The 27,578-nt window shown below is 38.8% G+C and overlaps 1 protein-coding gene across 1 annotated transcript in view; it reads left to right on the top strand.

Moving 5' to 3' along the window:
• The first annotated feature begins 383 nt into the window (after positions 1-383).
• The window catches only part of SDAD1 (SDA1 domain containing 1), a 32,069-nt gene continuing 4,874 nt past the window's right edge, over positions 384-27,578 (top strand). The window contains exons 1-21 of the mRNA XM_028506912.2: positions 384-619; positions 3,118-3,222; positions 3,683-3,781; positions 6,166-6,276; positions 8,738-8,809; positions 8,897-8,997; positions 9,790-9,847; positions 10,462-10,536; positions 11,678-11,779; positions 12,347-12,416; positions 13,673-13,776; positions 15,928-15,985; positions 18,772-18,830; positions 19,443-19,519; positions 20,900-20,997; positions 21,106-21,182; positions 21,806-21,935; positions 23,364-23,458; positions 23,594-23,784; positions 23,890-23,974; positions 25,027-25,188. Of these exons, the coding sequence (XP_028362713.1) occupies positions 530-619; positions 3,118-3,222; positions 3,683-3,781; positions 6,166-6,276; positions 8,738-8,809; positions 8,897-8,997; positions 9,790-9,847; positions 10,462-10,536; positions 11,678-11,779; positions 12,347-12,416; positions 13,673-13,776; positions 15,928-15,985; positions 18,772-18,830; positions 19,443-19,519; positions 20,900-20,997; positions 21,106-21,182; positions 21,806-21,935; positions 23,364-23,458; positions 23,594-23,784; positions 23,890-23,974; positions 25,027-25,188 (2,019 nt within the window). The 5' untranslated portion in view covers positions 384-529. The remainder of the gene's footprint in view (positions 620-3,117; positions 3,223-3,682; positions 3,782-6,165; positions 6,277-8,737; positions 8,810-8,896; positions 8,998-9,789; positions 9,848-10,461; positions 10,537-11,677; positions 11,780-12,346; positions 12,417-13,672; positions 13,777-15,927; positions 15,986-18,771; positions 18,831-19,442; positions 19,520-20,899; positions 20,998-21,105; positions 21,183-21,805; positions 21,936-23,363; positions 23,459-23,593; positions 23,785-23,889; positions 23,975-25,026; positions 25,189-27,578) is intronic.

Below are 27,578 nucleotides of genomic sequence, written 5' to 3'. Positions count from 1 at the left end.
TCTGGGTCACGCTGAGTTGAAACACCAAGAAACAATACAAAAAACATATTTAAAATTATACACTCACCCCCAATTTACGCCTCTCGTTGCGTTCCCCCCACCCCGAATAAGAATAGGCTAATACTATCTACTCCCATTTTTAGCTTCGAACTATAGGATGTGGGATTAAAAATTTAAAAAGCAAACGAGTAATCCTAATCTGTTTCACAGGTTTGTCGGGATGATGAAATAAACTAATTTGCGTGAAAAAGCTCTGTCCATTTCAGAATATCTCGGGAACGATACGTAATAGCAGGTAGCCGACGAGTAAAAATATCGTAAAATCCAACAGAGTAGTTTGTCCGTGAAAGTAAGTTTGATACTCTGAGGCTCCCGTAGTCTAGTTTACTGTAAGAGCCTGCTGAGCGTCCCACGTGCTGTTTCCGGTCGTACTCGGAAGTACGATTCTCGGCCGCAGTTGAGACGTTTAGTGGTTTACAGCGGTGTAGGTTTTCGTAACTGCTCGTCGCGGAGCCAGTCCTCAGCCAGTATGTCTAACAGGAATAATAATAAGCTGCCCAGCAATCTTCCGCAGTTACAGAATCTGATCAAGAGGGACCCGCCGGCCTACGTGGAGGAGGTGGGATTGCGGCGCGGCGACGCCAGAGGCCGAGGCGTGACTGGTTGAGACACTCTTGGGGTTGGGGAGGCGTGGAGTGAAGTTGGGATCCTGGATCACCGCGTGTTATATTTTCGGGAAGAGAGAAAGGGTTAGGGAAGGGACATGCCTTATGGTTCGTTCCCCACCTGTTGGAAACTTGCTGTCCATTTGGACTTTTCCTATCTGCTTTATCGACCCCGCTGCCACGGACCCTTAAAGATCTCATTTTACTCTAGGGTTTATCTCCAGACCTCACAGAGATGGGGAGACAAATAACTCTCCCCCAGTCTCCAACTTTCCATGTAGGTTTTTCTTTTCTTTTCAGGAACTCTTAACTTGAATTAATTCGTAACACTTGATGAACCCTGTCTTAGAAGGCTTTCAACCGACTCTATTTCCGAGAGCCTGCACTTTGCATTGGGCTGTGTTGGGAAGGAAGTAACATTCTCAAGTGTAAGGGACAGACCCAGGTGCTTAGTATATGTCGTTAAGCCAGGATTCAATCTCTTTGGAAGCTTGCCTGAGCTGGATGTCAGAATTTGCTTCGGGAAAAGATGAGGTTAAAAATTAGGTTAAGTCCAGCTTGTGAAGGAATTTGTATACTGACCTCATACAAATTGTGAACATTAAGGGTGTTTGAGCCGAAAAGTGACAAAATGAAAGTGGTGATTTTGATATATTAATTTGGCAGGTGTGTTCTTCAGACACTCATTTGTCTGACAGGCATTAAGGAGGTATTTGCTAAGCATTTGCTGCAGTGGTTTGTGCCTTTTCTTCACTAGATTGTAATTTGTTCAATGGTTAACACAATTACTCATCTTTTGATTGCCTTTCTCATTTCCCTCCTCCCCCAACTTTTCACTTAGAAATATTTAATTGAGTGCTTTTTAACAAATAGCAGTTTCATTGGTTTAGATCACCAGTATATAGATAACCTTTCCAAGGAAAATAAAGAGTAAGGAAAAAATTCAAGAAATTGGGTGATATAGGCAAGATTGATTCTAAGATGTGTAAAGCACGATACACAACCATTGACAAAGTAATAGTTGAGAGTCTGTAGTGCTGAATTTAAGAGTGTTGGCTTCAAAATTAACTCTAAATCCTGATCCTGCTGTTGACCAGTTGTGTTACTAGGGAGCATTAATCCCTGAGCCTGTTTTAATATATAAGGAAGAGATTATTCTTACCTCAGGGAATTGCTCTTTTATTCACATAAATACATATGCAAATCCACATATATTTTACATACTGTGTGTCAGTATAATTCTGGCGTAGGGGATACCATGATAAACAAGACAGGTATGAGAGCCTTCTTCTCTTGGACTTATGTTCTAGCGGTGGTAGACATATAGTGGTAAGGACTATGAAGAAAGTAAAACTGGATGTGAGTATGACCTGGTCATCTCAAGGCAGATAGTGGTAGCTGGGTGGCGTGGGAGTGGCGAAGAAGAGGGGTAAGGATCTTGCCAGGAGCACACTAAGCTCTGGGGTATTCTCCTTACTCCTGTCAGTGGTGGTAGGGAGTTGAGAGAGAGTCTTACTGGAAGTATGTTGGGGCTGCATGCAGGTCTCTGACTTAAGTCCTACTCTTGGAGAAAGCTGAAGGCCTACCAATTTTGTTGGGGAATTCAAGAGTTATGTTTTAAAATAGCTGGTAGACATCCAAACAGATATTGGACAAGTAGTTGGATATATGACTTTGGAGTTCACTAGACTCTTTAGGGCTTATAATATAAAGAAACATTCATTTTCATAGTGTCAGCCTGTCTCGCTGTCTCTCACTCTCCCATACACAAACACACTCCTGAAAGCTGTGGTCTGGGATGGAGAGTAGGTACAGGGAACCAGCTGATGCCTGGTGTTTCAGCGTTAGATTGTTGAGTTATTGTTATGATTAAACATAATTAAATGAGACCATGTACACTGAGCTTGGCACATAGCAAGTGCTGAATAAAAGGAAGCTATTATCATTATTTCTATGTGTCTATTACTTTTGGCTATTAACATACCCTTTCTATAACTCCAGGATAAAATCTTAGTATTTATGAGAAGACGGGGATTTTGACTGGAGCACTTCATATACTTGAGAAATACATAATTTATATTTTCTGACACTGTATTTTTTAGAGCACAGATGTGAGTGCTCTGTATACAGAGATAATGTAGTAGGGGTCATTTGGATGATAAATGTCAAAATAGGGCCAGAATCTGAGTTTTTGACTTTTGGCTTCACTGTTTGTTACACGACATCACCTACATTTCTAACAATAAAGGAAAGGATCTTTAGATGATCTATGGTGTGCAGTTTTCAGAACTTGTTTTGAAGCATGAAGGCAAGGAAGAAGTAGTATTTCTGCATACTTTTGCGACATGTTTTTTTCCATGCCACTATCAAAGACTTTTACTTTAATTTTTCATTCTGTATTGAGCAAGTCAAATAATAAAAGATGACCAACTTAAATTTTATTTTTCTACAGTTTCTGCAGCAGTATAATCACTATAAATCCAATGTGGAGATTTTCAAATTGCAACCAAATAAACCCAGCAAAGAGCTGGCAGAGCTGGTGATGTTTATGGCACAGGTAAGAAGATAATTTCTATATAAAACAAATACCAGTTGTTATACACAGTTTGCAGGGTTATTTTTCCAGTAATACTCAACCTCATTCCACTCAAAAGTGGAAGCTTTATTTAAAAAAAAATTTTACGTTCCCTTCTTGCAAATTTTATTTTCTCTGTATGGTGAATTAGAAGATTTTGCAAGAGTTTTTCACAGAACAACCCAGAGCAAAACTTTCAAACTATTTGTTTTCTTCAAATTCATTATAAAATAAATTCTAAATTGTGTCACACATATTTTAATAAGACTAGAGGAAGTATGAAAGGGGTCACAGAAGTTGGCATGTTGAAGAAAAAGATGTGATTTGGAACCATCTACCTCTGTGAAATGGCCTTTACTCTCCTATTGCAGAAAGTCTGAAATATGTGCATATGAATTATAGGAGAGAAAGAGACTTCAGAAGATTCTGTGCTTTGTTACAGATTGGTCACTGCTACCCAGAACACTTAAGTAACTTTCCTCAAGAGCTGAAAGATCTTCTTTCCTACAATCACACTGTCTTGGATCCAGATCTTCGAATGGTAGGGCCAGTATTTGTGTTGATAACTTGTGCTGTGTTTGTTGTATGTGTATGATACGTGTTTAAATGAAAATAGCCTCTCACCTAAATCTCTTTTTAAAATGTAAAACAGGATGTGTCACTCCTTTCTTAAAACTTTCCTGTGGTTTCTTCTTTATACTTAGAATAAAACTCAAACTCATCAAGGCCTGTAAGTCCCTACATGATCTGCTTCCAGCCTGTTTTGTTGTTTTTTTTTAATCTTGCAATCTTTTCTGTTATACTTCTTTCTCTGATCTTTCTGTTCTTTCAGCATGCTAACCCTCCCAGGAGGTCTTTTCCCTCTTTTGAATAGGTGATTCCTTCTAGTCATTCCAATCTCATGTGCATGAAGAACCTTAATTATAACTTACTGCTTGTAAACTGCTTATTCTAATACATTTATTCATTAAGTAGCCAGTTTGAACATTTAAACATTGTCATGTTAGTGGTTGACGTTGGCTCCTGGCCCAGGTCCTCTTTACTAGGCCAGGGAACCCATTTCCCCTACCCAGTGGCCCCCAGCTGCCCTCTCTCTGGGGTATTATTGTCCTCCCCTAATCTCTCACCTGGGAGGTTGCCCTTGCAACTCACAGCCAGTTCCTGACCAACCTAGTGGTACAAACGCCCACCCCTTCCCTCAGGGCGGGCCCCACTTTGTGTTGCAGTTTGTGCTCTACGACCTCTCTGTGTTCAGAGTAAAGCTCACTGCCAGCCAGGGACATGTCCTCGCTCAGCTTTTTTTTTTCTCTGCCCTCTCCTTGCTGCCTTACTCACTTCCCGTATAGAATAGAGAACACCATGGACAAACCACTGTGATGAATTGGACTCTGCTTCTAGGGACCCAGCCTTTGGCATGTTAAAATTTTATGCATCAGCTTTTCAAATACCTTTACCACAAGTAGAACTTATATAAATATTAGGATGACAAACCTTATTGATATTGTGTACAAAACTTACAGAAATGCTAAGTCTATGTATTCAACTTTGTTTATACTTCTCCAAGATTTTATTAATTTGATTAGGCCCAAAAGAAAAAGAATACCATCTCAGACAAACCAAGGTTGCAGGCTTAGAGTTGTCAACTAGTTAACTCTCTGGGTCATAGGACCTGGCAGCCCAGCCCCAGAGGCTTCAGATTCAAACCATCAGAGTGTTTACTGTTGTTGTGGACATTTTCAAGTTCCTCTAGGCTGTGCAGATTTGAGATTTTTGAGCATGGAGACTTAGTGTCCTTTCCAGGTGATAGGTTGGTCTGCAGGCATTATTAAATAAATAAGGATGTGTGCATGTTTCTTTATAGTATGATAATTAGTAGGTTTTTAGAACAATAATTAGAAATTTCTTTGCTGGGAAACAAGGGATTTAGTCTGTGTAACTAGAATTACTCTTTAGAGGAATCATTTAGAACACACTGGTGGATCCTTTATTTAACTGGCTGTTATGGTGGCCACTACTCTTATTAACGTCTGGACTTACTTTCTACCTGCTACATTTGCTATTTTTCTAGAACTTTTTGAATCATTCTTAAGTTTTTCTTCATTACACAGATAGAAGCAGACTATTTCTAGTGAAAGAAACAAAATACCCATGTACATTAACTTATTTACTTAGTAAAATCAGTAAAATGAAATTTTTATGTTACTCTTTCTTCGACAGTGTAACTACCTTTTAATATACTTTTTATTAGTTTCTTTTTAAAGCATTATTATTTTTACTGTTTTACATTCAAACTGTCCTCACCTAGCCTGTGAGAGGCTTCTTTTCTCAGCAGTACTCCTGATGTTTTCGAAAGCATCCTCGAATTCTGGCCGAAATACTTCTAAACTCTGTTTTTCCTGCCCCAAGGCTTGGAATTAACAGTTCTTCAAGGATTATTTGTTCCATCTAATGGAGAAGAGAAGTAGAGGGAAAATTTTGGCTACAGGAGTGCTTTTACTGCTGTTGGGCCATTCTTAGTACTAATAATGCTTCAAAAGAATGCCTTGCAGGTCACAAACTCATTGATCATTCCATTTTAGTGTATTATGTTATCGTTACCCCACCTTCCCTTTCTAGATTCGTTGATCATTGGGGTTTTGTTGTATGCTGACCTCCCTGTGTAAAGTAGCCATAATGTATCAATTATATACCTTGCTTTACTTCCTTTGTGGCACTTATGTCTGAGATACTCCTATTTAAGCAAGCTTACTTGCTTATCTGTCCTCTCTTGTGCTGTACCCCCAGTGTGTAAAGTCCTTGAGGATAGAGATTATCTGTTCTTTTCTGATGCCTAGAATAATGTCTGGTTAGTAGGAGACATTATACTCTATTTTCTTATCTTAACTTTATCATTACCTTACAGTATGTTTTCTTTTCCTTCTTAAGACATTTTGCAAAGCTTTGATCTTGCTGAGAAATAAAAATCTCATCAATCCTACAAGTTTGCTAGAACTCTTCTTTGAACTTCTGCGTTGTCATGATAAGCTGCTGCGAAAGGTAAAGATCAAAATTGCTTTTATTCATATATCATTTTTCCTCGCAGTGACATACACCTTGTAGAGTGAATTCTTGATGCTTCACATCATTGGATCCAGATAAGAATAATTTTAATAGGAAAAAAATCAACCATTGTGTGTATGCAAGATGGTAGTAATGGCTAAACACTTATTGAATGCTTACTTTTGCCAGGTACCATTCTCAGAGCTTTGTAAGTATTTACTTGTTTACTCACAGAATTATATAGAGTTTATTATTAATAGTAGTGGTGGTGGTAATGGTAGTAGAAGTATTTTACAGATGAAAAGGCTGAGGTAGAGTAACATGCCCAGACTCACGTGGATTTTGAGAGGTGGGGCAGGAATATGCTCGTGAACCCAGGCGGGCTGGCTCCAGACCCCAAGCGCTTTTCCACTGCACTTTACTGAGTCACTGAATCAGAGCATGGAATCAGAGCACTCGTAGCCATAACCACCCCAACCTGAGCCCCCAGGAAACTGACTTTTTTTGTTGTTACTATTTCCCTGTGGCTTTGTATTTGCTTATATAAGTAAGATCAGAAGCTGAAGGTTTATGAGAGAAATTTAAGGGAAAAAAGGTTGAGTTCACATTTATTAACAATAATTTTTTTCAAAGTGTTTAGAGACTGCCACCGTTTGGTTTTAGCAGTTCTACTCCTTCATCTAACTTGTGGGATAAAAGTTGTCCGTAGGAGCATCTTTTGGACACTGATGATAAATGGAGCAACTTTTGTTTTTATCTCCACCTGAGGACATTTTTTCATTGCTTTTAGAGAGAGGGGAAGGAAGAAAGAAACACCAGTTGGTTGCCTCCCTCATGTGACTGGACCCGGGAGTGAACGCACAACCTAGGAATATGCCCTGATCGGGAATCGAACCTGCAACCTTTCAGTTACAGGCTGACATTCCAACTGAGCCACAGTGGCCAGGGCACAACTTTCCTATTTTTTTTTTTTTTAGATTTTATTTATTGATCTTTAGAGAGGCAAGAAGGGAGGGAGAAGGAGAGGAAGAGGAACATCCATATGAAGGAGGAACATTGATTGGTTGCCCTTCACATGTCCGCAGCTGGGGACCTGGTCCACAACCCAGACATGTGCCCTGACTGGGAAATAAACCAGCAACCTTTGGATTCATAGGCCGCCACTTAATCCACTGAGCCATACCAGCCAGGGCTTCTTATTTTAAAAGAGCAATTTAATTGAGATGAAGTCCACATGCAATTCATCCATTTAAAGTGTACAATTCAGTGGTTTTTAGTATATTCACAGAGTTTGCAAATACGTAGTTTTTTGTATTTGGCTTCTTAGCATAATGTTTTCAAAGTTTATCCATATTATAGCATGTATCAGTATTTCTTCATTCCTTTTGTTGCAAATACTATTCCATACTATGTGTGGTTATTCTACATTTTGTGTATTCATTCACCAGCTAATAGACATTTGGATTGTTTTCATTTTTTGGCTGTGTTAAATAATGCTGTGAATATTTATATAATATTGGTATGGAATATGTTTTTATTTCTCTTGGGTATATGAGGTCTGTCCAGAAGGCATGTAATATGAAAAATAGAAACATTTATTGAAGAAGATAGAAGGTACAAGAAACAGTGTACGTAGGACAGTGACACCTCAGTCCCCTTCAAAGTTGTCACCTTGGGACCTCACACAGTTCTCCCAGTCACCATCAGCTGTCCTGTCATATTTTCCTGAATCTCATCGACACTCTGAAATCTCTTCCCTTTCAAAGGTGATTTTAGTTTTGGAAAAGCCAGAAGTCGCAAGGTACCAATCTGGGCTGTAGTGGGGCTGGGTCACCTGAGTCATTTGATGTTTCACCAAAAAACTGCTCCAGTCGTGAAGCATAAGCGGGCACGTTGTCGTGGTGAAGCTGCCAATCACCAGTTGCCCATAGCTGCAGCCTTCTGAATCATCTGAATAGTTTTCACAGAGGAATATTCCAGCTTAACACAAAATTTGATAGATATTTATTGCTCTACTCGCTCAGTCATTTTGAATGCGATGGCCACACAGTACACATGCTCACTCAACAGCATCTACCACCCTCACTGACTAATACAATGAAGTTGTCATTGTTCAAGTATGTTCAATCCAGTCCACTCTCCTTGGCTGCCAGGTTATATGAATGTTGCACAAACCATTATCATTGTATTAACAATGGCTGGACTTCTTCTGGACAGATATCATAGAACTAAGTGGGAAATTTTTGGGTAATATGGTAACTCCATGTTTAACCTTTTTGGGGCAGTTTTCCTTTTGCATTTTAGGTGCTGCTTTTTTTTTTTTTTTGGCTTCTGGTCTCTTGTGATAAAACGAAAAGTAGATAATATTCAATTCTCTTGAACATTTGTACTTTTCTCCAAATTAATCAAAGTTTGAAATGTTGGTTAATATGTATATGTTTTTGTTTCTTTTCCTTAGACTTTATACACACATATCGTGACTGATATAAAAAATATAAATGCAAAACACAAGAATAATAAAGTGAATGTAGTAAGTACCCTTCTGTTTTCCATGTTTGCAGCATGGTACCACCATCAGTGAGTATATTAAGGCTTCTTTCTTATTTTTTGTTTTTAGGTGTTGCAAAACTTCATGTACACCATGTTAAGAGACAGCAATGCAACTGCAGCCAAGATATCCTTGGATGTGATGATTGAACTCTACCGAAGAAACATCTGGTAATATATATGTATTTGTCTCTTAAGAAATAGAATCTTTTGTTCATTTGTAGTAACTACAGAGCGTATATACAAATATTTTTCTTGATCTTGAGCTTTTTAATATACTTGTTAGAGATTAAGTCGGAAGTAAAAATAGAGACAATTCAAATAACTAGCAAGGACAAGGGCTACCACTTGCTGAGCACATACACATGTGTTCTTCACATGTCCTCAGCTGGGGACCTGGTCCACAACCCTTTTTATTATTTTGTTCACCCTTCAGAACAAAGTAATGCAGCTTATCTGGAATCATTCTCATTTGATAGGTAATGAAACTGAAGTGCACAGCGTTTAAGCTTAGGAGATAATAAAGGGCAGAGCTGAGATTGAAACCCAGATCTGTTAGACTCCGAGATCTGTGCTCTTTCCACTTTGACACTCTGAAGATTTTCAAGTCAGTTTATCCTATTTTTGTAAAATATAGTGTTTTATGAGTTTGGTTTGTTGGTACAGTGTTTCCACCTGATGTCTTTTGCTTTTCGTACTCATTGTTTTAAACTATAATGGTAGTAGTATACATCACAACAGGAACTTTGGAGAAGCTGGAAAAGTTTTTTAAAAATACTGTTGACAGTCCCACTACCCAGAGACACTTTTAATAGTTTATAATAATTCCTTCTGCCTTTTCTTTAGCATGAATTTTTACTGTTAGAATTTTGCCATATTAATAGTTTTTTATTCTGCTTTTTTTGTCTCACTTCTCTTCAGTAGGTTCCTATGTCATTAAAACACTCATTTGTGTTCCCCCAGGAACGATGCCAAAACTGTCAATGTGATCACAACTGCGTGTTTCTCTAAGGTCACCAAGGTGAGTGCCTGCAGGGCAGTGTGAAGGCACCATGTGCTGGCAGTCTGCTCTCCAGATAGAGGGTGAAGGAGGCGGTATGTGAGGAAGAGGGAGTGGGCAGAGACACAGTTCATGTTACCAGTGCTCTCTATGTGTAGGCCGCTTCCCTGGTTCATCGGTGTGTGCTTTAGAGGAGTCAGACAAAATTATTATGAGTTTTTAAAATGCTGTGTGTTAAACAGTAGCTTTGGCATTCATGTTTGTTCTATAAATCTTGACTATTTTATTGGGCTTAGACACAGCTGAAAGAAATTCAAGGATATGTTTGCCTTCTATTAAAAGGGCTGTGATGTCACTTTTTGTGTGTGGAGGATGTGGAAATTCTTGACATTTTGCTTGAAGAATAACTGTAGAGCCTAGATGTTTTTACCTAAGGGTTTTTTTAATTATATATTTTTTAGGACAAGTAATGTTATAAAAATACTGTGTTCTAATTAACAGAATGAACCCAGATCCCATAATCTTTTTTTTCTGTTCAGATTCTAGTGTGTATTCATGTGTAAAGAGTAGACAGAGGTAATCATTCTTACTGTAAGGTGGGATGAGTCATTGACTTTGTTCTGATTGACTGTTAGATATTAGTTGCTGCTCTGACATTCTTCCTTGGGAAAGATGAAGAGGAGAAGCAGGACAGTGACTCAGAATCCGAGGTCAGTTTAATCACAGATGCTTTTGAATTTTACATTTAATCAGATTTCATTGTTGCTCTTGTTATTATAAAATCTATGACTGTTAAAGTTAGAAAGAAGCTTACATGTTACCTTTATCTTTTATTGAGTTCTTTAGTGCTGAGATTTTATTGTTTGCAATCTGTCATTTAAATCAGTAAGATTGGTTAAGTCACTAATAAAACTTAGATTCACTCAGCCTTCTTAGTTCTAAAGTAATACCTGCATCTCACTATATAAACTTAGAATGAAAATTGCCGCTAATACATTTTTGAGGTGAGTGCTGACATCTTAGAAGTTCAGAGTAGGGTAATGGAGAGGAGTGATACCATGGCATCATTAAAGGGGAAATCAAGATACATAATTTTATGGAATTTTCTGTATTAAAAATATTTTGTATTAAAATTTAAAAAGAAAAACAATTTTCCCATTTTAGCATTTTGATAACAAGAATACTAGAATATATGATAATATAATTTATTTTGATATTATCTTACTACATTCTTATTGTAAAAAATTCAGATAAATAGAAGTTTTCTTGACTGTCTTATTTCCACTTTCCAGTTCCTTCTTCACAAAACTTTTGTTTCCCCTTGCATTTATTTATGTATATGTGTATATTGTCTTATAGGTGCAGTAGGTTTCTTTAAATATGTGTAAACAATATATGATTATTCATCAATTTGCTTCCTTTGTGTCAGTGTATATGTAGATATACCAATCCATTTGGATCTTATTCTGTTAGTGCATATAGATCTGTCTTATGCCTTCAACCTTTACATGATATTTCTGAGTATGAATGTATTATAGTTTGAGCATTTTCCTGTTGATAAATATTTGTGTCCAGTTTCTTTTTCCAAATAAAAACATTTGGATTCTGTCAATATCTTATACTTCAGTGAAAATACAAAAGGAAAATACAAAAATAATCAGTGCTGCCATGAAAAATCTTTGTATGTGCTTGTTTGTTCACATGAAATAGTATTTTATTGAATTTTAGAAGTTATGTCTATTTTTGTGGCTGTGTGCAGAGTATAAGTATGAAGAAGCAGTTGAAAGGATTACTCTTAGTTTCTATGCATATTTTATTTATTTACAGTTTTACAAAGTAGTTTTTCTTTAGGATGAAGGACCAACAGCACGAGACCTGCTGGTGCAGTATGCCACAGGGAAGAAGAGCTCCAAGCACAAGAAGAGGCTGGAGAAGGCTATGAAAGTGCTCAGGGTGCGGCTTGTGCCAGGGAACGAGGGTGGGGATGGTTAGACGGTAGAAAAGGCTTTTAACCAAAGCTTTTAAGAATTTGAAATAAATCACACTTTTGAAAGTCTTATAAATGTGTAATTAATTTTTAAGCATTAATTTTAGATAAATATTTTCAGCTCTAGCAAAATCTGTGACAAATACATTAACTCATTAAATTTACCTGTCACTTGTTCTGATTGAGATGACCTGTACTAGGGTATCATTGATAGGCATGTCTTCTCAGAAGAGGACAGACTTAAAAAGTACATCTCATATTTTTTGCTGATTATTCTGGAAATTAATTTGACCCTTATGTGGTTTTTAATGTTTCTATTTCCAAATTCCTTTAAGTCTTACAGGTGCTAATAGATGATTCTTAAAAGACACAAACCATCTGTACTTCTAGTTGAAAGAAAGGTTTTGAGAACAAAGATTTTTTTTAAATTATGTGGACTTGATAACAACTTTTAGTACATTAGCACATTTAACCCCAAGGGCCTCATTACTGTAATTCAGAAGGTAAATATTTTTCCTCTCCTTTTCTTTCAGAAACAAAAGAAGAAGAAAAAACCAGAGGTGTTTAACTTTTCAGCTATTCACTTGATTCATGATCCCCAAGGTACTATAATTATGACTTCCAAAGTTCCTCATTGGTCTGATCTCTGCCTCTTTAGTTTCCTACCTTCAGAGCTACCAGGGAATATAAGATCTCTGGTGCTTAATAGATAATCAGTCAATCCTTAGTTGTTCCTATTTGGTTGTATCCTAGAGAATTATGTTTTGAAGCAGTGATTCTCAGTCCACAGCAATACAAGAAAAACGTGGAAGAGATTTTTACCTTTAACAAACACAATAGTGGTAGGACATTGTGCTTGACAAAATGAAAAACTGACAATTTTTTGTTGGTCCTCTTTTTTATCCAATCTGTGGAAACCAAGTTTGGGAAACCATGTTCTAGAACACTACTTCTCAAACTGGAATGCAAATTGGAGTCACATAGACAACATATAAACTATACTGGAGCTTGAGTCCTGTTATCCCCAGAGACTGATGAATTGGTGATGGGCGCAGCTGGGCATTGAAACTTTTAATGCTCTGTGTACTCTCATACACAGTAGTGTTTGCTAGCCCTTTCTCTACCGGGGGTGTCCAACCTTCTGGTGTCTCTGGGCCACACAATAAATACACAAAAACTAACGAAAACTGACAAGCAAAAAAGAAGGTTTTGATTGAATTTACAGTCTAGTGTCAGGCCGCATTCATTGCCGTCCTGGGCCACATGTGGCCCACGGGCTGTGGGTTAGACCCCTAAGCCATTGTTTCTCAAACTTGAGGGTACATATGAATCACCTGGGAATCCTGTTGAAGTGCAGATTGATTCAGTAGGTCTGGAGTGGGGCCCAAGATTCTGTATTTCTAATAAGCTGCCATGTGGACCAGCTGCTGGTGGTCTGTGGACCACACATTGAAAAGCAGGAGTTGTAACAGAGCTGTTAAGTGGAGCACCTATTAAACAGTTCCTCGCCACACTGATGCTAAAAATCTTAAGCATCCTTAAAACTTAACTCTAGGTGGGGGAGGGTAGTGGGGAGGGTTGGGTAGAGGGGCTGGAATGGGAGTAAAAGGGAGAAAACTACTTGAACAATAATTAAAAAAAAAACTTAACTCTGGGCATTATGGAAGCCATGTTGACCTGTGTGTGAATCTTTTCACCTGTCATAGTGCTGTTTTTACCATCCTGACTCAGCACAGTGATTTCAGGCACAGCCGTGTCAGAGTCACTGATAGATTGTAACCACTGCCTGTCTCTGTATCTGTAGATAATGTTGCGCAGACCATGGACTCACAGTGTACTTCTGATACTCTGTTTTTTAGATTTTGCAGAAAAACTGCTAAAGCAGCTAGAGAGCTCTAAGGAGAGGTTTGAAGTGAAGATGATGCTCATGAACCTCATTTCCAGATTGGTGGGAATTCACGAGGTTTGAATTATATTGTGTTTCTCTTGGTGGATAGTAGATAAAGAATTCTTTTTATTTTAAGATTTTATTTATTTATTTTTAGAGAAAGGGGAAGGGAGGAAGAGGAAGAGAGGGAGAGAAATATCGATGTGCATGAGAGAAACATTAGTCGGTTGCCTCTTGCCCCTAACTACGGACCACCTGCAACCCAGGCATGTGTCCTGACTGGGAATCTAACTGGCCACCTTTCAGTTTTCAGGACGATACCGAAACCCCTGAGCCACACCAGTCAGGGCAGAAATAGCGTTGTTCTTAGTAAAAAGAAAGCCACTAAGGTAGAGGAGTGGCTTAATTTTATCCAACCACAACATTTAAATCCATTAAACTTAGAGAAGAATAAAGTCTTCCACTCTGAAAATATGTTTTTATTATTTTGTTTCCTTATCAATAAGTATGGATGTTAAATTGCATATATATTCAGATTATGGATAGACTATTTTGTGTTCTGTTTTTCTACTTTATTGAACTTAGTTCCACATACATGTTTTTCTGAGCCAGCATAACCTACATATTTTTATTGACTATTACTACATTTTGCAGTTGGTTTATTCCTTCACAGCTTTCCTGACTTTCAGACCACTCTAGTGGGAGATTGTCACGTTTGTAAAGCTGAATTCTGTGCTTATTTATTTTGCATTAGATTGCAAGAGCTCTTTGGTGGTACAACGTGTGTATATGTGTATAGTGTATTTCACACATACTTTTGGACTAAATGCCATTGTGGAAGAGATTGCCAAATTCTTAGGCTATAAAGAAATGACCATTAAGGTTGTTCCCTATTATTTTGCTCTTGTGACTACTGCTGTTCTGAAAATCATTGAGTCTCTTGCTTCAAAAACATTTTTTTAATGAAAAAAAACATAACAGGCTTGGTTTGTTTATTAAAAATCAAGCAGTATGGACATCAACTTAAAAATGAAAGTACATATGAGTGCAAGTACTCATTCCTTTTCTCTAAGAAAGAAAAAAACATTTTGGTGAATAAATTGCTTTTTCTCTATGGTCGACACACCTAACATAGGATTACCAACTCAGTTCTTGATATATTTGTATGGTAATTCTATGTTTGGCATGAATTTCAGTTTGATAAGAAAGCAAAAGTGAGTTGTAATTTAAGCATGGTTAGAGTGATGGAAATGTTGCCAGTGTTTACAGCTGTCTGCAGTTGAACATCCATCCTTATATTGACCCCAAATCTTCCCTGTTACTTCTTTGGCTGTGGTTTTACTCTGGCTAAAGTTTAAAAAAAATCATTCTCACGTGATGAACTTTGAAAAAAGACCAGTCTACCTCCAAAGTTTCTCTTCTTGAAGTTAAAAATTGCAATTACTTTAATAATTGGACCCATATTACCTTTAACAGGTAGACCCCAGAGTGGTATTTTTTTCTTTAAAGTACAGCTCACAGTAATTCCTCCAGAGTGGCTGATCTGGTGTTTAATAACAGAACCAGAATTGTGGGCAGTTTTCATGATCCGATTACAGTCATACCTCAGTACTCATGAGCTTCAGGACTCGTCACATCCTGTACTCGTTGCATTTTGTTGAGGAAAAAAATGTTTCAGCTCTCTGCGCTTGCATGGGACTCGTTGCACTTGCTGGAAGTTGTATGAGTCACGACACTGCCCTGCAAGAGAACATGTTTCATCGTTTGGTACTTGTTGGTTTCAGCACTTGTCCTGAGTTCTGGAATGAATTAATGACGTGTACCACTATATGCTAGATACTATTCCGATTTGAATGACTGTTTTGTCCCTTTCTTTGGAGACTTAAAAAGAATGCTATTCCTTCCTATAATCACCTTTACCTTTGAAGATTGAAAAATTACTTCTGCAGCCACACCAATTTTAAAAGTAGAAAATGTTGCATTTTGGTTGTCTTTTCCCCCTGGCTTATTCTGCATACAGAATAAAGTTGGTTCTTCTTCCTTGGCATAATTAGGATAGCAGCATAGCCTTCTTTTCCTTGGCTAATGTAGTACTTCGAATTATCTTGGAACATGAATGCTAATTGAGAAAAAAAGTGAAAAAAATGATTCCCAGTTAATTGAACTTGGTGGTATAATTGCTTTAGTTACATAAATATTAAAGTCAGTGCATTTCCCCCCCCACAGCTTTTTCTCTTCAACTTCTATCCCTTCGTGCAAAGGTTTCTGCAGCCGCACCAAAGAGGTGAGCCTTCTCTTCTCTTGCCATCTTCCTTTGGAGCCTTGGGGTTAAAATAACTATCGGAATTTTTGGTTCTGGAATTTAGTAAAGACAAAGAATTAGGGGTGAAGTCTATGTCCTGTTTCAGAGAGGAGGAGAGGAGCCCTGTGTTTTCTTTCTGGAATCTGCCATGTGTTAATTGTTCTGTTCATCAACTTTAAAAAACAATTATTGGAGGTGGGAGGGGATGGACCAATAAATTGTTTTTTTTCAGAGCAAGTCTTTTTCTTACACAGTAACCCTCCATTATCTGCACTTTTGCTTTTTGTGGTTTCAGTTACCCAAGATGCAAAAAATATTAAATGGAAAATTCCAGAAATAATTCATAAGTTGAAGTTGCACACCATTTTGAGTAGCATCTTGTGTTGTCTTGCTCTGTCCTGCCTGATATGTGCATCATCCTTTTTTCTAGCACATCCACACTGTATATGCTACCTGCCTATTAGTCATTTAGTAGCTGTCAGTTATCAGATTGGCTGTCAGGGTATCACAGTGACTGTGTTCCAGTAACCCTTATTTTAGTTACTAATGGCCCAAAGCACAAAGGTAGTGACTCTGAGAAGTACTATAAAGTGTGTCCTTTAAGTGCAGGTACTTCCTTTCAGTGAAAAGGTGAGTACAGTGTAGTAAGATACTTTGAGAGAGAAGAATGTACATTCACATAACTTTATTACAGTATATTGTTATAATTGACCTTATTATTAGTTATTGTTGTTAAACTTTTACTTTCCTGATTTATAAGTTAAACTTTATCATAGGTGTGTATACAGTTGGTCCTTGAACAATGTGGGGATTAGAGGTGCCAACCATCCACATAGTTGAAAATTCCTGTATAACTTTGACTTCACAAAAACATAACTGCTACTAACCTGTTGACCAGAAGTCTTACCAATAACATAAACAGTCAATTAACACATTTTATATGTTATATGTGTTACATACTGTGTTCTTACATAAAGTAAGCTAGAGAAAAGATAGTGTTAATAAGAAAAGTATAAGGGCCCTGAGTGGTATGACTCAGTGGGTTGGGCATTGTCCAGCAGATCGAAAGGTCAATTCCCAGTTAAAGGAACAACAGGCTTGGGTTGTGAGCCAGGACCCTGATTGGAGACGTGCAAGAGGCAGCCTATTCATGTTTCTCTTGCACATCGATGTTTCTCTCTCTCTCTTTCTCCCTCTTCTCTGTAAAAATAAATTTTTTAAAAAAGAAAAGTGTAGGGAAGGTGTAGGAGGTGCCTCTCCCTTAGTCCTCCACCTGTGCGGAATGGGGCTTTGGCTGAGGTCCCTTCCAGAGTGGAGAGATTCTTCTCTTCTTATTCATGTTATCTCCAACCTCCCTCCACCTGGGATGTGAGAAAATCCACAATATCTACCAAACATCGGATGTCCCTGAGACTACCAACCTAAACCCCATGGCAGTGGAATATGGCCAGGTGATACTTGATGTCTCAGATGGAAATGTTAAAAAAGGGGGGAGGAAAGGAAAGGAAAGGGTAGGAAAGACAGAAAAGCCACATATGCTTTCCCAGGTCCTGAAGAAAAGGGGTTTAGAGACATCAAATAGAAATGTTATATTTGTTTTACTTTATTCTTGCCTTTATTCTTTTTGACTTGTGAATAAGATCAATACATTGAAAAAGAGGAAAAACAGAAGTTCTAATCCCAATAAAGAATCCAAGAAAAACTAAAAAAGAAAAGAATAAAAAACATCATTGGGAAGAGAACATATATCTACTGTGTTTATTGAAAAAAGTCCAAGTATAAGTGTACCCATAAAGTTCAAACCCATGTCGTTTCAAGGGATAGCTGTATATAGGAAAGAACATAGTGTATGCAGTGCCAGGTACTCTCTGAGGTTTCACACGTCATCCACCAGGGGCTCTTGAAATGTATCTCCTGCAGGTACAAGGGTACTACTGTAATGCCATAAATAATCATGTGGAAAATTCTAAAAAAGAAGTTTGACCTTTTGCTGTAATTTTGTAATAGATACTAGGACTTTATCTTACTGTTCTCATTATCCTCGTGTGTATTTCCAATTTAAAACAACATGAAAGCAGGAGAGAAGAGAGGTTTGCTTTTGCCTTTGAGCTTGAACCTAGGTAGGAAGGAACTGAACGTTTATTGAATATCTGGTATGAGCCAAGCACTGTGCCAAGTGCTTTACATACATAATCTCGTCTAATCCTCTCTTTAGTCTTGTAGAGTATAGGGGAAAAGAAAAGGCCAAGGTCACTCAGCAAATAGATGGCAAATGAGGATTCACCTCACTTACTTTTGCCAGAGGCCATGTTCTTTATATATACTGCCCCTTTGTAGGGACAGTGTGTATATATATGTATATTTATATTTATTCACTGAGTGATTTCTAGGCTGGGCACTGCATTAGACACTAAGAATTTCACAGTGAACATCCTCACTTTCATATAGCTTACATTCTAGAGGGAGATCCTGAGAGTGCTGTGTGTATGTCCAGGTGAAGATAAGTGTTTGAGGAAAGGGGAAGCAAAATACAGACAGTGCTGGGGCAAGTTCTATTTTAGATTATGTTGTTAGGAAAGATTCAGTAGGGCAACAAATGGAGTAGGGACTTGAAGGAAGCCAGGGAGCCACACAGATACTGGGTTTCGGTGTCCATGTGGAGTAAGCAGCAGTAGCATTAAGGCCAGAATGCCCTCACCATGTTTGCTGTAGTCGGGAGGGCAGAATAATAAACTGACTATAACCTTTCTGACCTTTTACATTTTTAGAAGTAACAAAGATCCTTCTGTTTGCTGCACAAGCATCTCATCACTTAGTACCCCCAGAGGTGAGAACTTTAAACCTTACTTCTGTCTGGACCTAGAGTGTGATGCATAACAGTTTTACTATTGAGCATATCATGGTGGCTTTTCCCATAGGTATAACTGTCTCTCCCCCCACACTTATTTTTAAGTGAGTCGAGGAGACATTAACTCTTGAGATATACACAGCTTAGTTATAGAAACTGGAAAAAAAAATTACTGTAGAAGGTAAACTTTGTTTCAGACAAGTTGTTGACAATTCTGATGTTAATTTCCAAATTTTATGGTGGGAGGTCAAAAGTATCAGTAAATTATTAGCGATTATTTTTCAAAGCTGATAATTCCTTCTTTTGATTAAAACAGTATTTGGATTGCATTGCCCATGTCAAAGCAATTTCTTTAATCTGTATTAAAAACTAACATTAAAGGAGAGCAAAATTTGATCTTAAGTTAGCCAAGAAAATTAAAACCCCAAGTGGAGTATTTTTATCAGTTTTCCTCAGTCTTAATTCTTTCCAACTCTCAAACGGAAGGTGGAATGCTATTTTCCTTCCGTGAATAATCTGCTGTTCTTCATCCTCTAGTGTTTGAGTGGGTACAGGCATTTTACCAGCACTCTTCTTTCATTCCCAATTCAGATCATTCAGTCACTGCTGATGACTGTGGCCAACAATTTTGTCACCGACAAGAACTCGGGGGAAGTCATGACAGTGGGGTATGTACAATGTGGCTAGTGGCACTGGGTATGTTTTTAATGTACCAGGTTTGCTTTAATATGTTCAAGATTTCAGCTGGCAATGTGGCCTCTAGGAAAGCAGTTTAAAGTACACTTCCACCGTGGCTGGTGTGGCTCAGTGGATTTAGCACTAGCCTGTGAACCAAAGGGTCACTGGTTCAAGTCCCAGTCAGGGCACATGTCTGGGTTGTGGGTCAAGTTCCTAGTAGGGGTCTTGTGAGAGGCAACCACACACTGATGTTTCTCTTCCTCTTTTTCTTCCCTCTTCCCCTTTATAAAAATAAATAAATAAAATCTTTAAAAAATACATACTTTAATCTTCTCAGGAAGCTTGATATTGTTACTTGTCAGAATTTTGAGGAAGGTGCCCTGACTGGCATGGCTCACTTGGTTGAGTGTCATCCAACGGACCGAAAGGTCACTGGTTTGGTTCCCATTCAGGGCACACGCCTGGGTTGCAGGCCAGGCCTGGTTGGGGTGTGTGGGAGAGGCAGCTGATCAGTGTGTCTCTCACATGTCGATATTTCTCTCACTCTCTTTTTCCATCCCTTCCCCTCTAAAAATGAACAATTTTTTTAACTTTGAGGAGGAAGAGAAATTTGTCTTTTTAATCAGCATTTTGGTTTTTTATTAGCTTTACTTTTCCAAATGAGTGATTGTTTGGCAGTCTAAGTGTTTTTCTCTACCTCTACCCTGAATTCATATCTTCCCTTGGGACAAATGATTTGTCATTGAATCCCTATTTATAATTATTTTTATTTATTTCTTTTCTTCATCTTTTAAAAAAATTATTCTTGTTTACTCTATTACAGTTGGCCCAGCTGCCAGTGGGGAGCGGGGTGGAGGGGAATAGTGGAAAGGAGGGGAAGAAATTAGTCAAAAGATATGTATAAATCACTCTTTAATCCCTAGACAGTGCAATAGCCCTTTTGATTTCATTCAAAAAATCTTAATGAGTGTGAGCACTGGTTTAATAGTTATAAAATCTGCCCTGGTAACTAAGTAGTATGTTAGGAGCTGCTTTTTATGGAATTCTTGTTGGGGTACCAGCCCTAAAGACATTTAGCTTTTATTTGACCTAGTCCCTTCTCCCCCTAGAGTAGGCAAATAAATGCTGCCATTATGAACTTTACAAAGAAGGTACTGTTTCTTATTTCACAAGTAGAGGAAATGGCAGTGAACTGTCTGGAACAAAAGCCCTCTGAGACTGCCCACCCTCACATTCTCCACCAGGCTGCAGCTTTAGAGACCTAAGCTCTATAAAACCCAACTTCTGGACCTTTTCCGTCTTTTTTAGGAAACCTGCAGTTGGACTGTATGAAATTGCTGTTTGAGTTTAACACATTTTTCCTTTTCTAGAATCAATGCTATAAAAGAGATAACAGCTCGCTGTCCCCTAGCTATGACTGAAGAGCTTCTCCAAGACCTGGCACAGTATAAAACTCACAAAGATAAGAGTAAGTAGCATGTTAGTCTCTGTAGACCAAAGAATATAGAGTGATTCATTTTTTATCTCAATAGCCTCTTTGCTCTGGAGTTTCTAAATTAAAGGTATTATTTTACAGATGTAATGATGTCTGCTAGAACTTTGATTCAGCTCTTCCGAACACTGAATCCTCAGATGTTACAGAAGAAATTCCGGGTAGGTGAAGCATGCAGATGTTGATCTAATGGTTATAGTCTCAGAAGGTAAAGAGTAATACCCTACAGTTTGAGTTTTAGTGTTTGTGATGCTTATGAGTATTGGTGATACGCATAATTTTATTCTTCAAGCTCAGAATATAGTTAATTGAATACCATTGCCTTAAATATTCTGTAGTTGACATGTATTCCTTGATGATGAATGAGTCTTATAGACCAATCAGGCTATTTTATCTTGAAAGCTTTTGATATCACAGATTGGAATCTCAAAGGTCAGTCAGTAGCTGATGCCAGTATTGAGTGGTCTTTCTCTGGTTGGATGCCACCTCTTGGGAATTGGGAAGGAAGAGAGATGGTGATCTCAAGATTTAAGAAGTGGAGGAGTTATTCTCTAATAACTTCCAGTTTCCTGAGCTGGATCAGAAGAAAGCAGGAAAATAGTAAACAGAGTTCTGGCTTGGGGGATTTACTTGGACCCAAGGCATGAGTGGACTGTTTGTTGGCTTTAGATTACTTCATTTTTTGTGTGATTTTCTCTTCTAAATTCATAATCCTAGAGAATCCTTTTCATGAGTGATGTTTTACAATCTCATGACCATATTAAAAATGATTCCTTTCCTTTAGGGTAAGCCTACAGAGGCCTCCGTAGAAGCAAGAATACAAGAATATGGAGAATTAGATGCTAAAGATTACATTCCAGGAGCAGAAATTCTGGAAGTTGAAAAAGAAGAGGAGAATGCTGAAAACAATGAAGGTTCATGTTTATTTCATTGTTGTTTGTGATATCATCTTGCCAGTATCTGTATTGACTTTGAAATCTTTGTGTTGTTTGAACCTTCATTCAGCAGGTATCTATTGAGCAGTGAATGCATGCCAGGCACTGTTACAAGACTTGGGGATGAAATGGGCATGGGTCCTGCTGTTAGGGAACTTACACTCTAGTGTAGGAGAGGTCTCTTCAGGCCCTTCAGGGTGGCTGCCCCTTATCAAGGGGATGCTGGTCTGTTGGGAAATATAATGATTTTTTGTTTATTGCCCGGAAAAAAATGATGAGGATTAGTCCTTAGCAATCCTCCACGGCTTTCTTGTTGACAGAAAATGCTTGTTGAATTTGTTGAATAATTGAGGAACACCATTCTGCTTTCTAGGGTTAGCCCTTATTACATTGTTTGCTAAAGGCTTGTTTTCTTCCTGTTCATTCATTCATGGTTTCATCAAAGCTTTCTTAAGCATTAGCTGTGGGCTGGCCACTGTCAGCACGAAGAAGAATGATATGGTTCCTGCCCTGAGGGCCCTTCATAAACAGTTGAGAATCAAGTGTTAATACGGTTTACGATTGGAGTGGGGCAGAAGGACAAGAGAGAGGTCAGGTCCATCTCAAAGGTTCAGAAAAGACCCTAGGGAGATGGTGACTCATGAGCTGCATTTTGAATTGTAAGTGAGGAATGGTAGACCAGTGGAGACTTTCCAGGCCAACTGTGAACAAAGCCGTGAAGGGTTCAAGAAACTATTACAGTACAGAATGCAAGGTAGAGAATATAGCTAAATAGCCGGCTAGACACTAGTTGGAGCCTTATCATGAGTGGTTGTCTATATAGCACCAGAGGGCTGGGGCAGTGTATTATGGAACACGGGGAACCGCTGATATTGCAAGTGCCTGTGGTGGCTCCATTAATAACTCTAATACCCCTTTGTTGTGGTGTCTGCAAGACATCCAAAATCTCATACCTCCGTTTCTGAATGACTCCTTCTAACTAGTTTCTGAAAACATTTGTTAATGTGCTTAGAAGAGATGGATATGTGCTATGTAGCCAAAATAACTGTACAACTGCAGTTTTGATGTTCATGGTTTGGTGGAAAGAACTTGGCCTCTATAGAGTCACATGATTTCCATGATTTCCGTGTAGGCTGCATTTTGTAACTGTCTTGGGGCAGGTTACTTAACTTGAGAGTCTGTTCCTCTTCTGGGTGGAGGAGGTTCTGCCTCAGGGTAGATACTTGGTCAGTTCTTACTTCCTATTCCTTAAATTAACTAAATTGATGTGGCATATGTAACAGTCAATATTGCTCAGTTCTTGGTTCATAGAGCCAAGTAAGATTAAGGTTAAGGTTTCACTCGATTTATCTCCATTTGCCATGAGTACTCATGTGATAGACTATTGGTGTGCTCTTTCTCGCACAGATGGGTGGGAGAGTGCCAGCCTCAGTGCAGAGTCAGAAGACGATGGGGAGTGGGTTGACGTAAGCCACTCTTCCGATGAAGAGCAGCAAGAAATCGTAAGTTTCAGAATTCCCTTCTGTAAGTGTGTCACTCAGATGTTCACGAAGACTTAATCTGTGTGGGGCCTCGTTGGGGGCCTAAGCTCCCTCTGGAGCTAGTAGCCAAGCAGTGGTTTGTCCTGTGCTCTCCAGTCCAGGAAGCTGAACAGCATGCCCGCAGAGGAGCGGAAGGCCAAAGCTGCAGCTGTCAGCACCAGCCGGGTTTTAACACAGGAAGACTTCCAAAAAATCCGCCTGGCCCAAATGAGGAAAGAACTTGACGCTGCCCCTGGGAAAGCCCAAAAGAGGAAATACATCGAAATAGACAGTGATGAAGATCCCAGGTACAACAGCACATACCCCAGGTCTTCAGTCAGCCCACCTGGTAGTGAAAGTGTTCAAGAGGAATTCTACCCTTGCGTCACATTACATTTTTTCCTTCATTCCAGGGGCGAGTTACTTTCTCTTCGGGACATTGAACACCTTCATAAAAAGCCAAAGTCTGACAAGGAGACAAGACTAGCAACTGCAATGGTGGGTGAGGCATATTGTTCCCTAATCCTTTAAACAAAAAAAAAGAACGTGACCTGGAACTAGTTAGTATAGGCATGGAATGGTAGATGGTATTTTAATGTTCTGAGTACAGGTATACTGAACATAGAATAAAATGCATAGGGATGAGGCGTTCAGGTAGACGAGTTGAACAACTGGCTAGCCACCATCCAAACCTTGTTGTGGAGCACAGAAAGCACTGTGACATGTATGGTAGCGGGGAGGCTCAGTGCATTTGTAAAAGCTGTTAGAAAAGCAGGGGGGTGTTTACGGATGTTAATGAAAAGTCAGACAGTTGGATTCTGCCTCTGGCAATTGCACTCTGCCTACATTTCCATCTTCATTTTCTGTGCCTTTGTTTTTTTTAAGGCATCAATCTGTACTGGCTCCACGTAACCCTCTACATTCCATTTGTACTGATACCTGTTTAGAGAAGTTTAAAAACCTGTGTTCTTTCCCTGACTGATGTCACTCAGTAGGTTGGGCATCATCCCACAAACCAAAAGGTCACCTGTTTGATTCCCAGTCAGGGCACATGCCTGTGTTGTGGACCAGGTCCCAGGTTGAGGGCATGTGGGAGGCAACTGATTGATGTTTCTCTCCCTCTCTTTTTTCTTTCCCTTCCCCTCTCTCTAAAAGTAATAAAATCTTAATAAAAATAAACCCATGTTCTTTCCCTTCCACACCTTTGCACATATCATTACTCCCGCTTTCGGAAATGCTCTACCCCTTCCTCTCCTTTCTTCCCACCATGAATACCTATAGTCTGCAAAAAACAGCTCACAGGTTTTCCTTTCTAGGAAGTTCCTCAGACCTCACCAGGCTGATAGGACCTTTTCTTCCATTGAGCTGCCGTTGCCCCATTCCACTGCACCATGGTTCATTTCCCCTGGGCTGAGTGAGTCCCTGGAGAGCTGGGACTGGTTCCACTTATCTTTGTGTCCTTGGCATCTGGTAGAGCGGCCAGCACAGAGGGGATATGTATATTGATTAGATATCTCCTGAAGTGTTTTCTTATGTGTGTGTGCTGATAGGCTGGGAAGACAGACCGAAAAGAGTTTGTGAGGAAGAAAACCAAAATGAATCCATTTTCCAGTTCTACAAATAAAGAGAAGAAAAAACAGAAAAACTTCATGATGATGCGGTATAGCCATAATGTCCGCTCAAAAAATAAGCGTTCCTTCCGAGAAAAGCAGGTAAGTTCAACTTCAAGCTTGACTGGCTAGAGTAGTATTGTCATTCTAAGGTATCTTTACACTTCGGGTGGACTTGTGCCTCTTGAAGACCTTGCATTATGTGTCTTAGGGTTAATGGGTAGTGTTTTGGAGAGGTGGAAGATAGGGTGTGTAAATTCTAGACCTGACTTGGTTGAGATTCATCTGTGTGACCAAAGTGGAGTTTGTTTTTCTCTGTAAGTAAAGGGGTAGAGATTTCTTTGCTAAAATTCTGACATTTATGTGAAATATCAAAATTAACTGAATAAGATTTTGAGTGCTTATTATCAGTCTGATACATTTTTTAAAAGCAATAATTACGTGTGGTAATATCTTGGAAACAGTTTTAGTAAAGCAGTGCAAACTGAACAGTTCTGTTGTTGGCACATGTCCTTTTGTAAAGCCATTATGTTTACAGGTTTTTGGGATTTCATTTCATCCATTTTTCGTCTTTGATGGTTAGTCTTGTGCTGGGCTGGCACAAGACTAACTATTTCAGTAATTCACTATATAAAACAAATTTATATTTTAATGTCTTTTGCTACTGGGGGTGTTTTCTAACTGTATTCTGAGGCTTTCCAGGGAATCTGGTCATAGGTAAACTGCTCCCACATTCTGAACCAGTCTTCCAGAATGCTAGTCCAGGACAAGCCTTCCAGGCCTGAATGTAATGGCCAGCTCTCCAGGGCAGTGCTCTGTCTGTGTGGGAACCAAGTCAGTGTTAACTGAATTAAAGCACCACTTTGAAGTCTACTGTCTGTTTGGTATTTCTAGTTCTAAACTGTGTTTAACAACATTATGTAAATAGTAAAGTAACAACATTTTGCATACAAGTTGTTGAAATTGAGGCAAAATGAAAGGTGCCATTAGATTTAAAATTTCCCAATTCAATTTAAATTCATAGTTGAGTTTATTAACTCCATGAATTTATCCTGCATCAGCCCTTTGTAAGAGTTTGTGGTTGAGGGAATAGTAATAGTTGATAGGCCTTGCTTCATTATGAGGTCTTGGTGACCTTGCTACACTTTAGCCAAGGCAATTCCTGCATTCCCTACCCCCTCTGTCTTTAGCAAGCCCCTTTTGGCATGATCGAGAAGCCTGGCTTTGTTCCTTATCAGCATGTCAATGTAATCAGTACATATCAGTATGTGCTTGTACTACAACTTTTTTCTTCCTTTTTTATTAAACTTACTGGGTGACACTGGTTAGCAAAAGTATACAGGTTTCAGGTGCACAATTCTACAACGTATTATCTATACACTGTACTGTGTGTTCACCACCCCAAGTCAGGTCTCCTTCCGTCACCATTTAGTCCCCCATACCCTCTTCCAACTCTTCCTAACCCCCCTCCACCGACAGTCACTGCACACTGCTGTCTGAGTCCATGAGTTTTTTTCTCTCTCTCTTTTTTTTTTTTTTCTATTTTGCTCAATTCTATCCACCCACACCCAGCCAGGTACTGTGATTAAAATGATTTTACAGATGAGAAAATAAGACCCACATAAATAAGTCTGAGAAACTACCTCCTTAGCTATGCAAATTAGGTTAAAATGAACTTGTTAAATTTTTCTACCTCAAGTGTTCTAGATATTCTGCCTATATAGAAAGAAATACTAAGACCCAGATATGAGCCAAGGCAAGGAGTCAATTAATTAAAATCATAAAATTTTAAAACTTTGAACATGTACATGACAACTTCCAACCCCCTCCCCCCACCCTCCAAAAATGAACACCTTCCTCTTGTTACAATTCAAAAGCTAGCCCTGGCTGGTGTGACTCAGTGGACTGAGTGCCAGCCTGCGAACTGAAAGGTCACTGGTTCGATTCCCAGTCAGGGCACATGCTCAGGTTGCAGGCCAAGGTCCCTACTTGGGGACATGTGAGGGGCAGCAATTGATGAGTCCTCTCACACATTGATGTTTCTCTCCCACTCCCCCTCTCTAAAATAAATAAAATCTTTTTAAAAATTCAAAAGCTGGAGATCTTTAAAAGTGCCTAGGAATCAAGGAGTGGTTCTCAGGAATTAATGGAATACTTAAGATGTATACACTGACCTTGGCTATCTCTTTCTAACTTTGGATTTATTCTTCATAATGTTTTACTTTATATTCTGTTTGTTTTCTTCTGGGAAATGTAAAACTTTATAAGGGCTTTCACAGGTTGACTTTCAATATTGGTCCTACAGTTTTCCTTTTTTTTTTTCTTTCAGATCTTAAGGTTTTTATTTTCAAGTTTAAGAACCCAGCTTTTATGGTTATAATTACTACTTTCATTTCATCTTTCATAGATCTGTCAGCTGATGGTTGTTGCTTACATCTGTCAGCTGATGGTTGTTGGTGCTAACCCAACACCTTAAGGAATCTCCCATTTTG

Source organism: Phyllostomus discolor, chromosome 1 (genome assembly GCF_004126475.2).
Source record: "Phyllostomus discolor isolate MPI-MPIP mPhyDis1 chromosome 1, mPhyDis1.pri.v3, whole genome shotgun sequence".
NCBI lineage: Eukaryota > Metazoa > Chordata > Mammalia > Chiroptera > Phyllostomidae > Phyllostomus > Phyllostomus discolor.
Note: the sequence above shows the minus strand (reverse complement) of the source record. Positions and strands in the feature narration are given on the sequence as shown.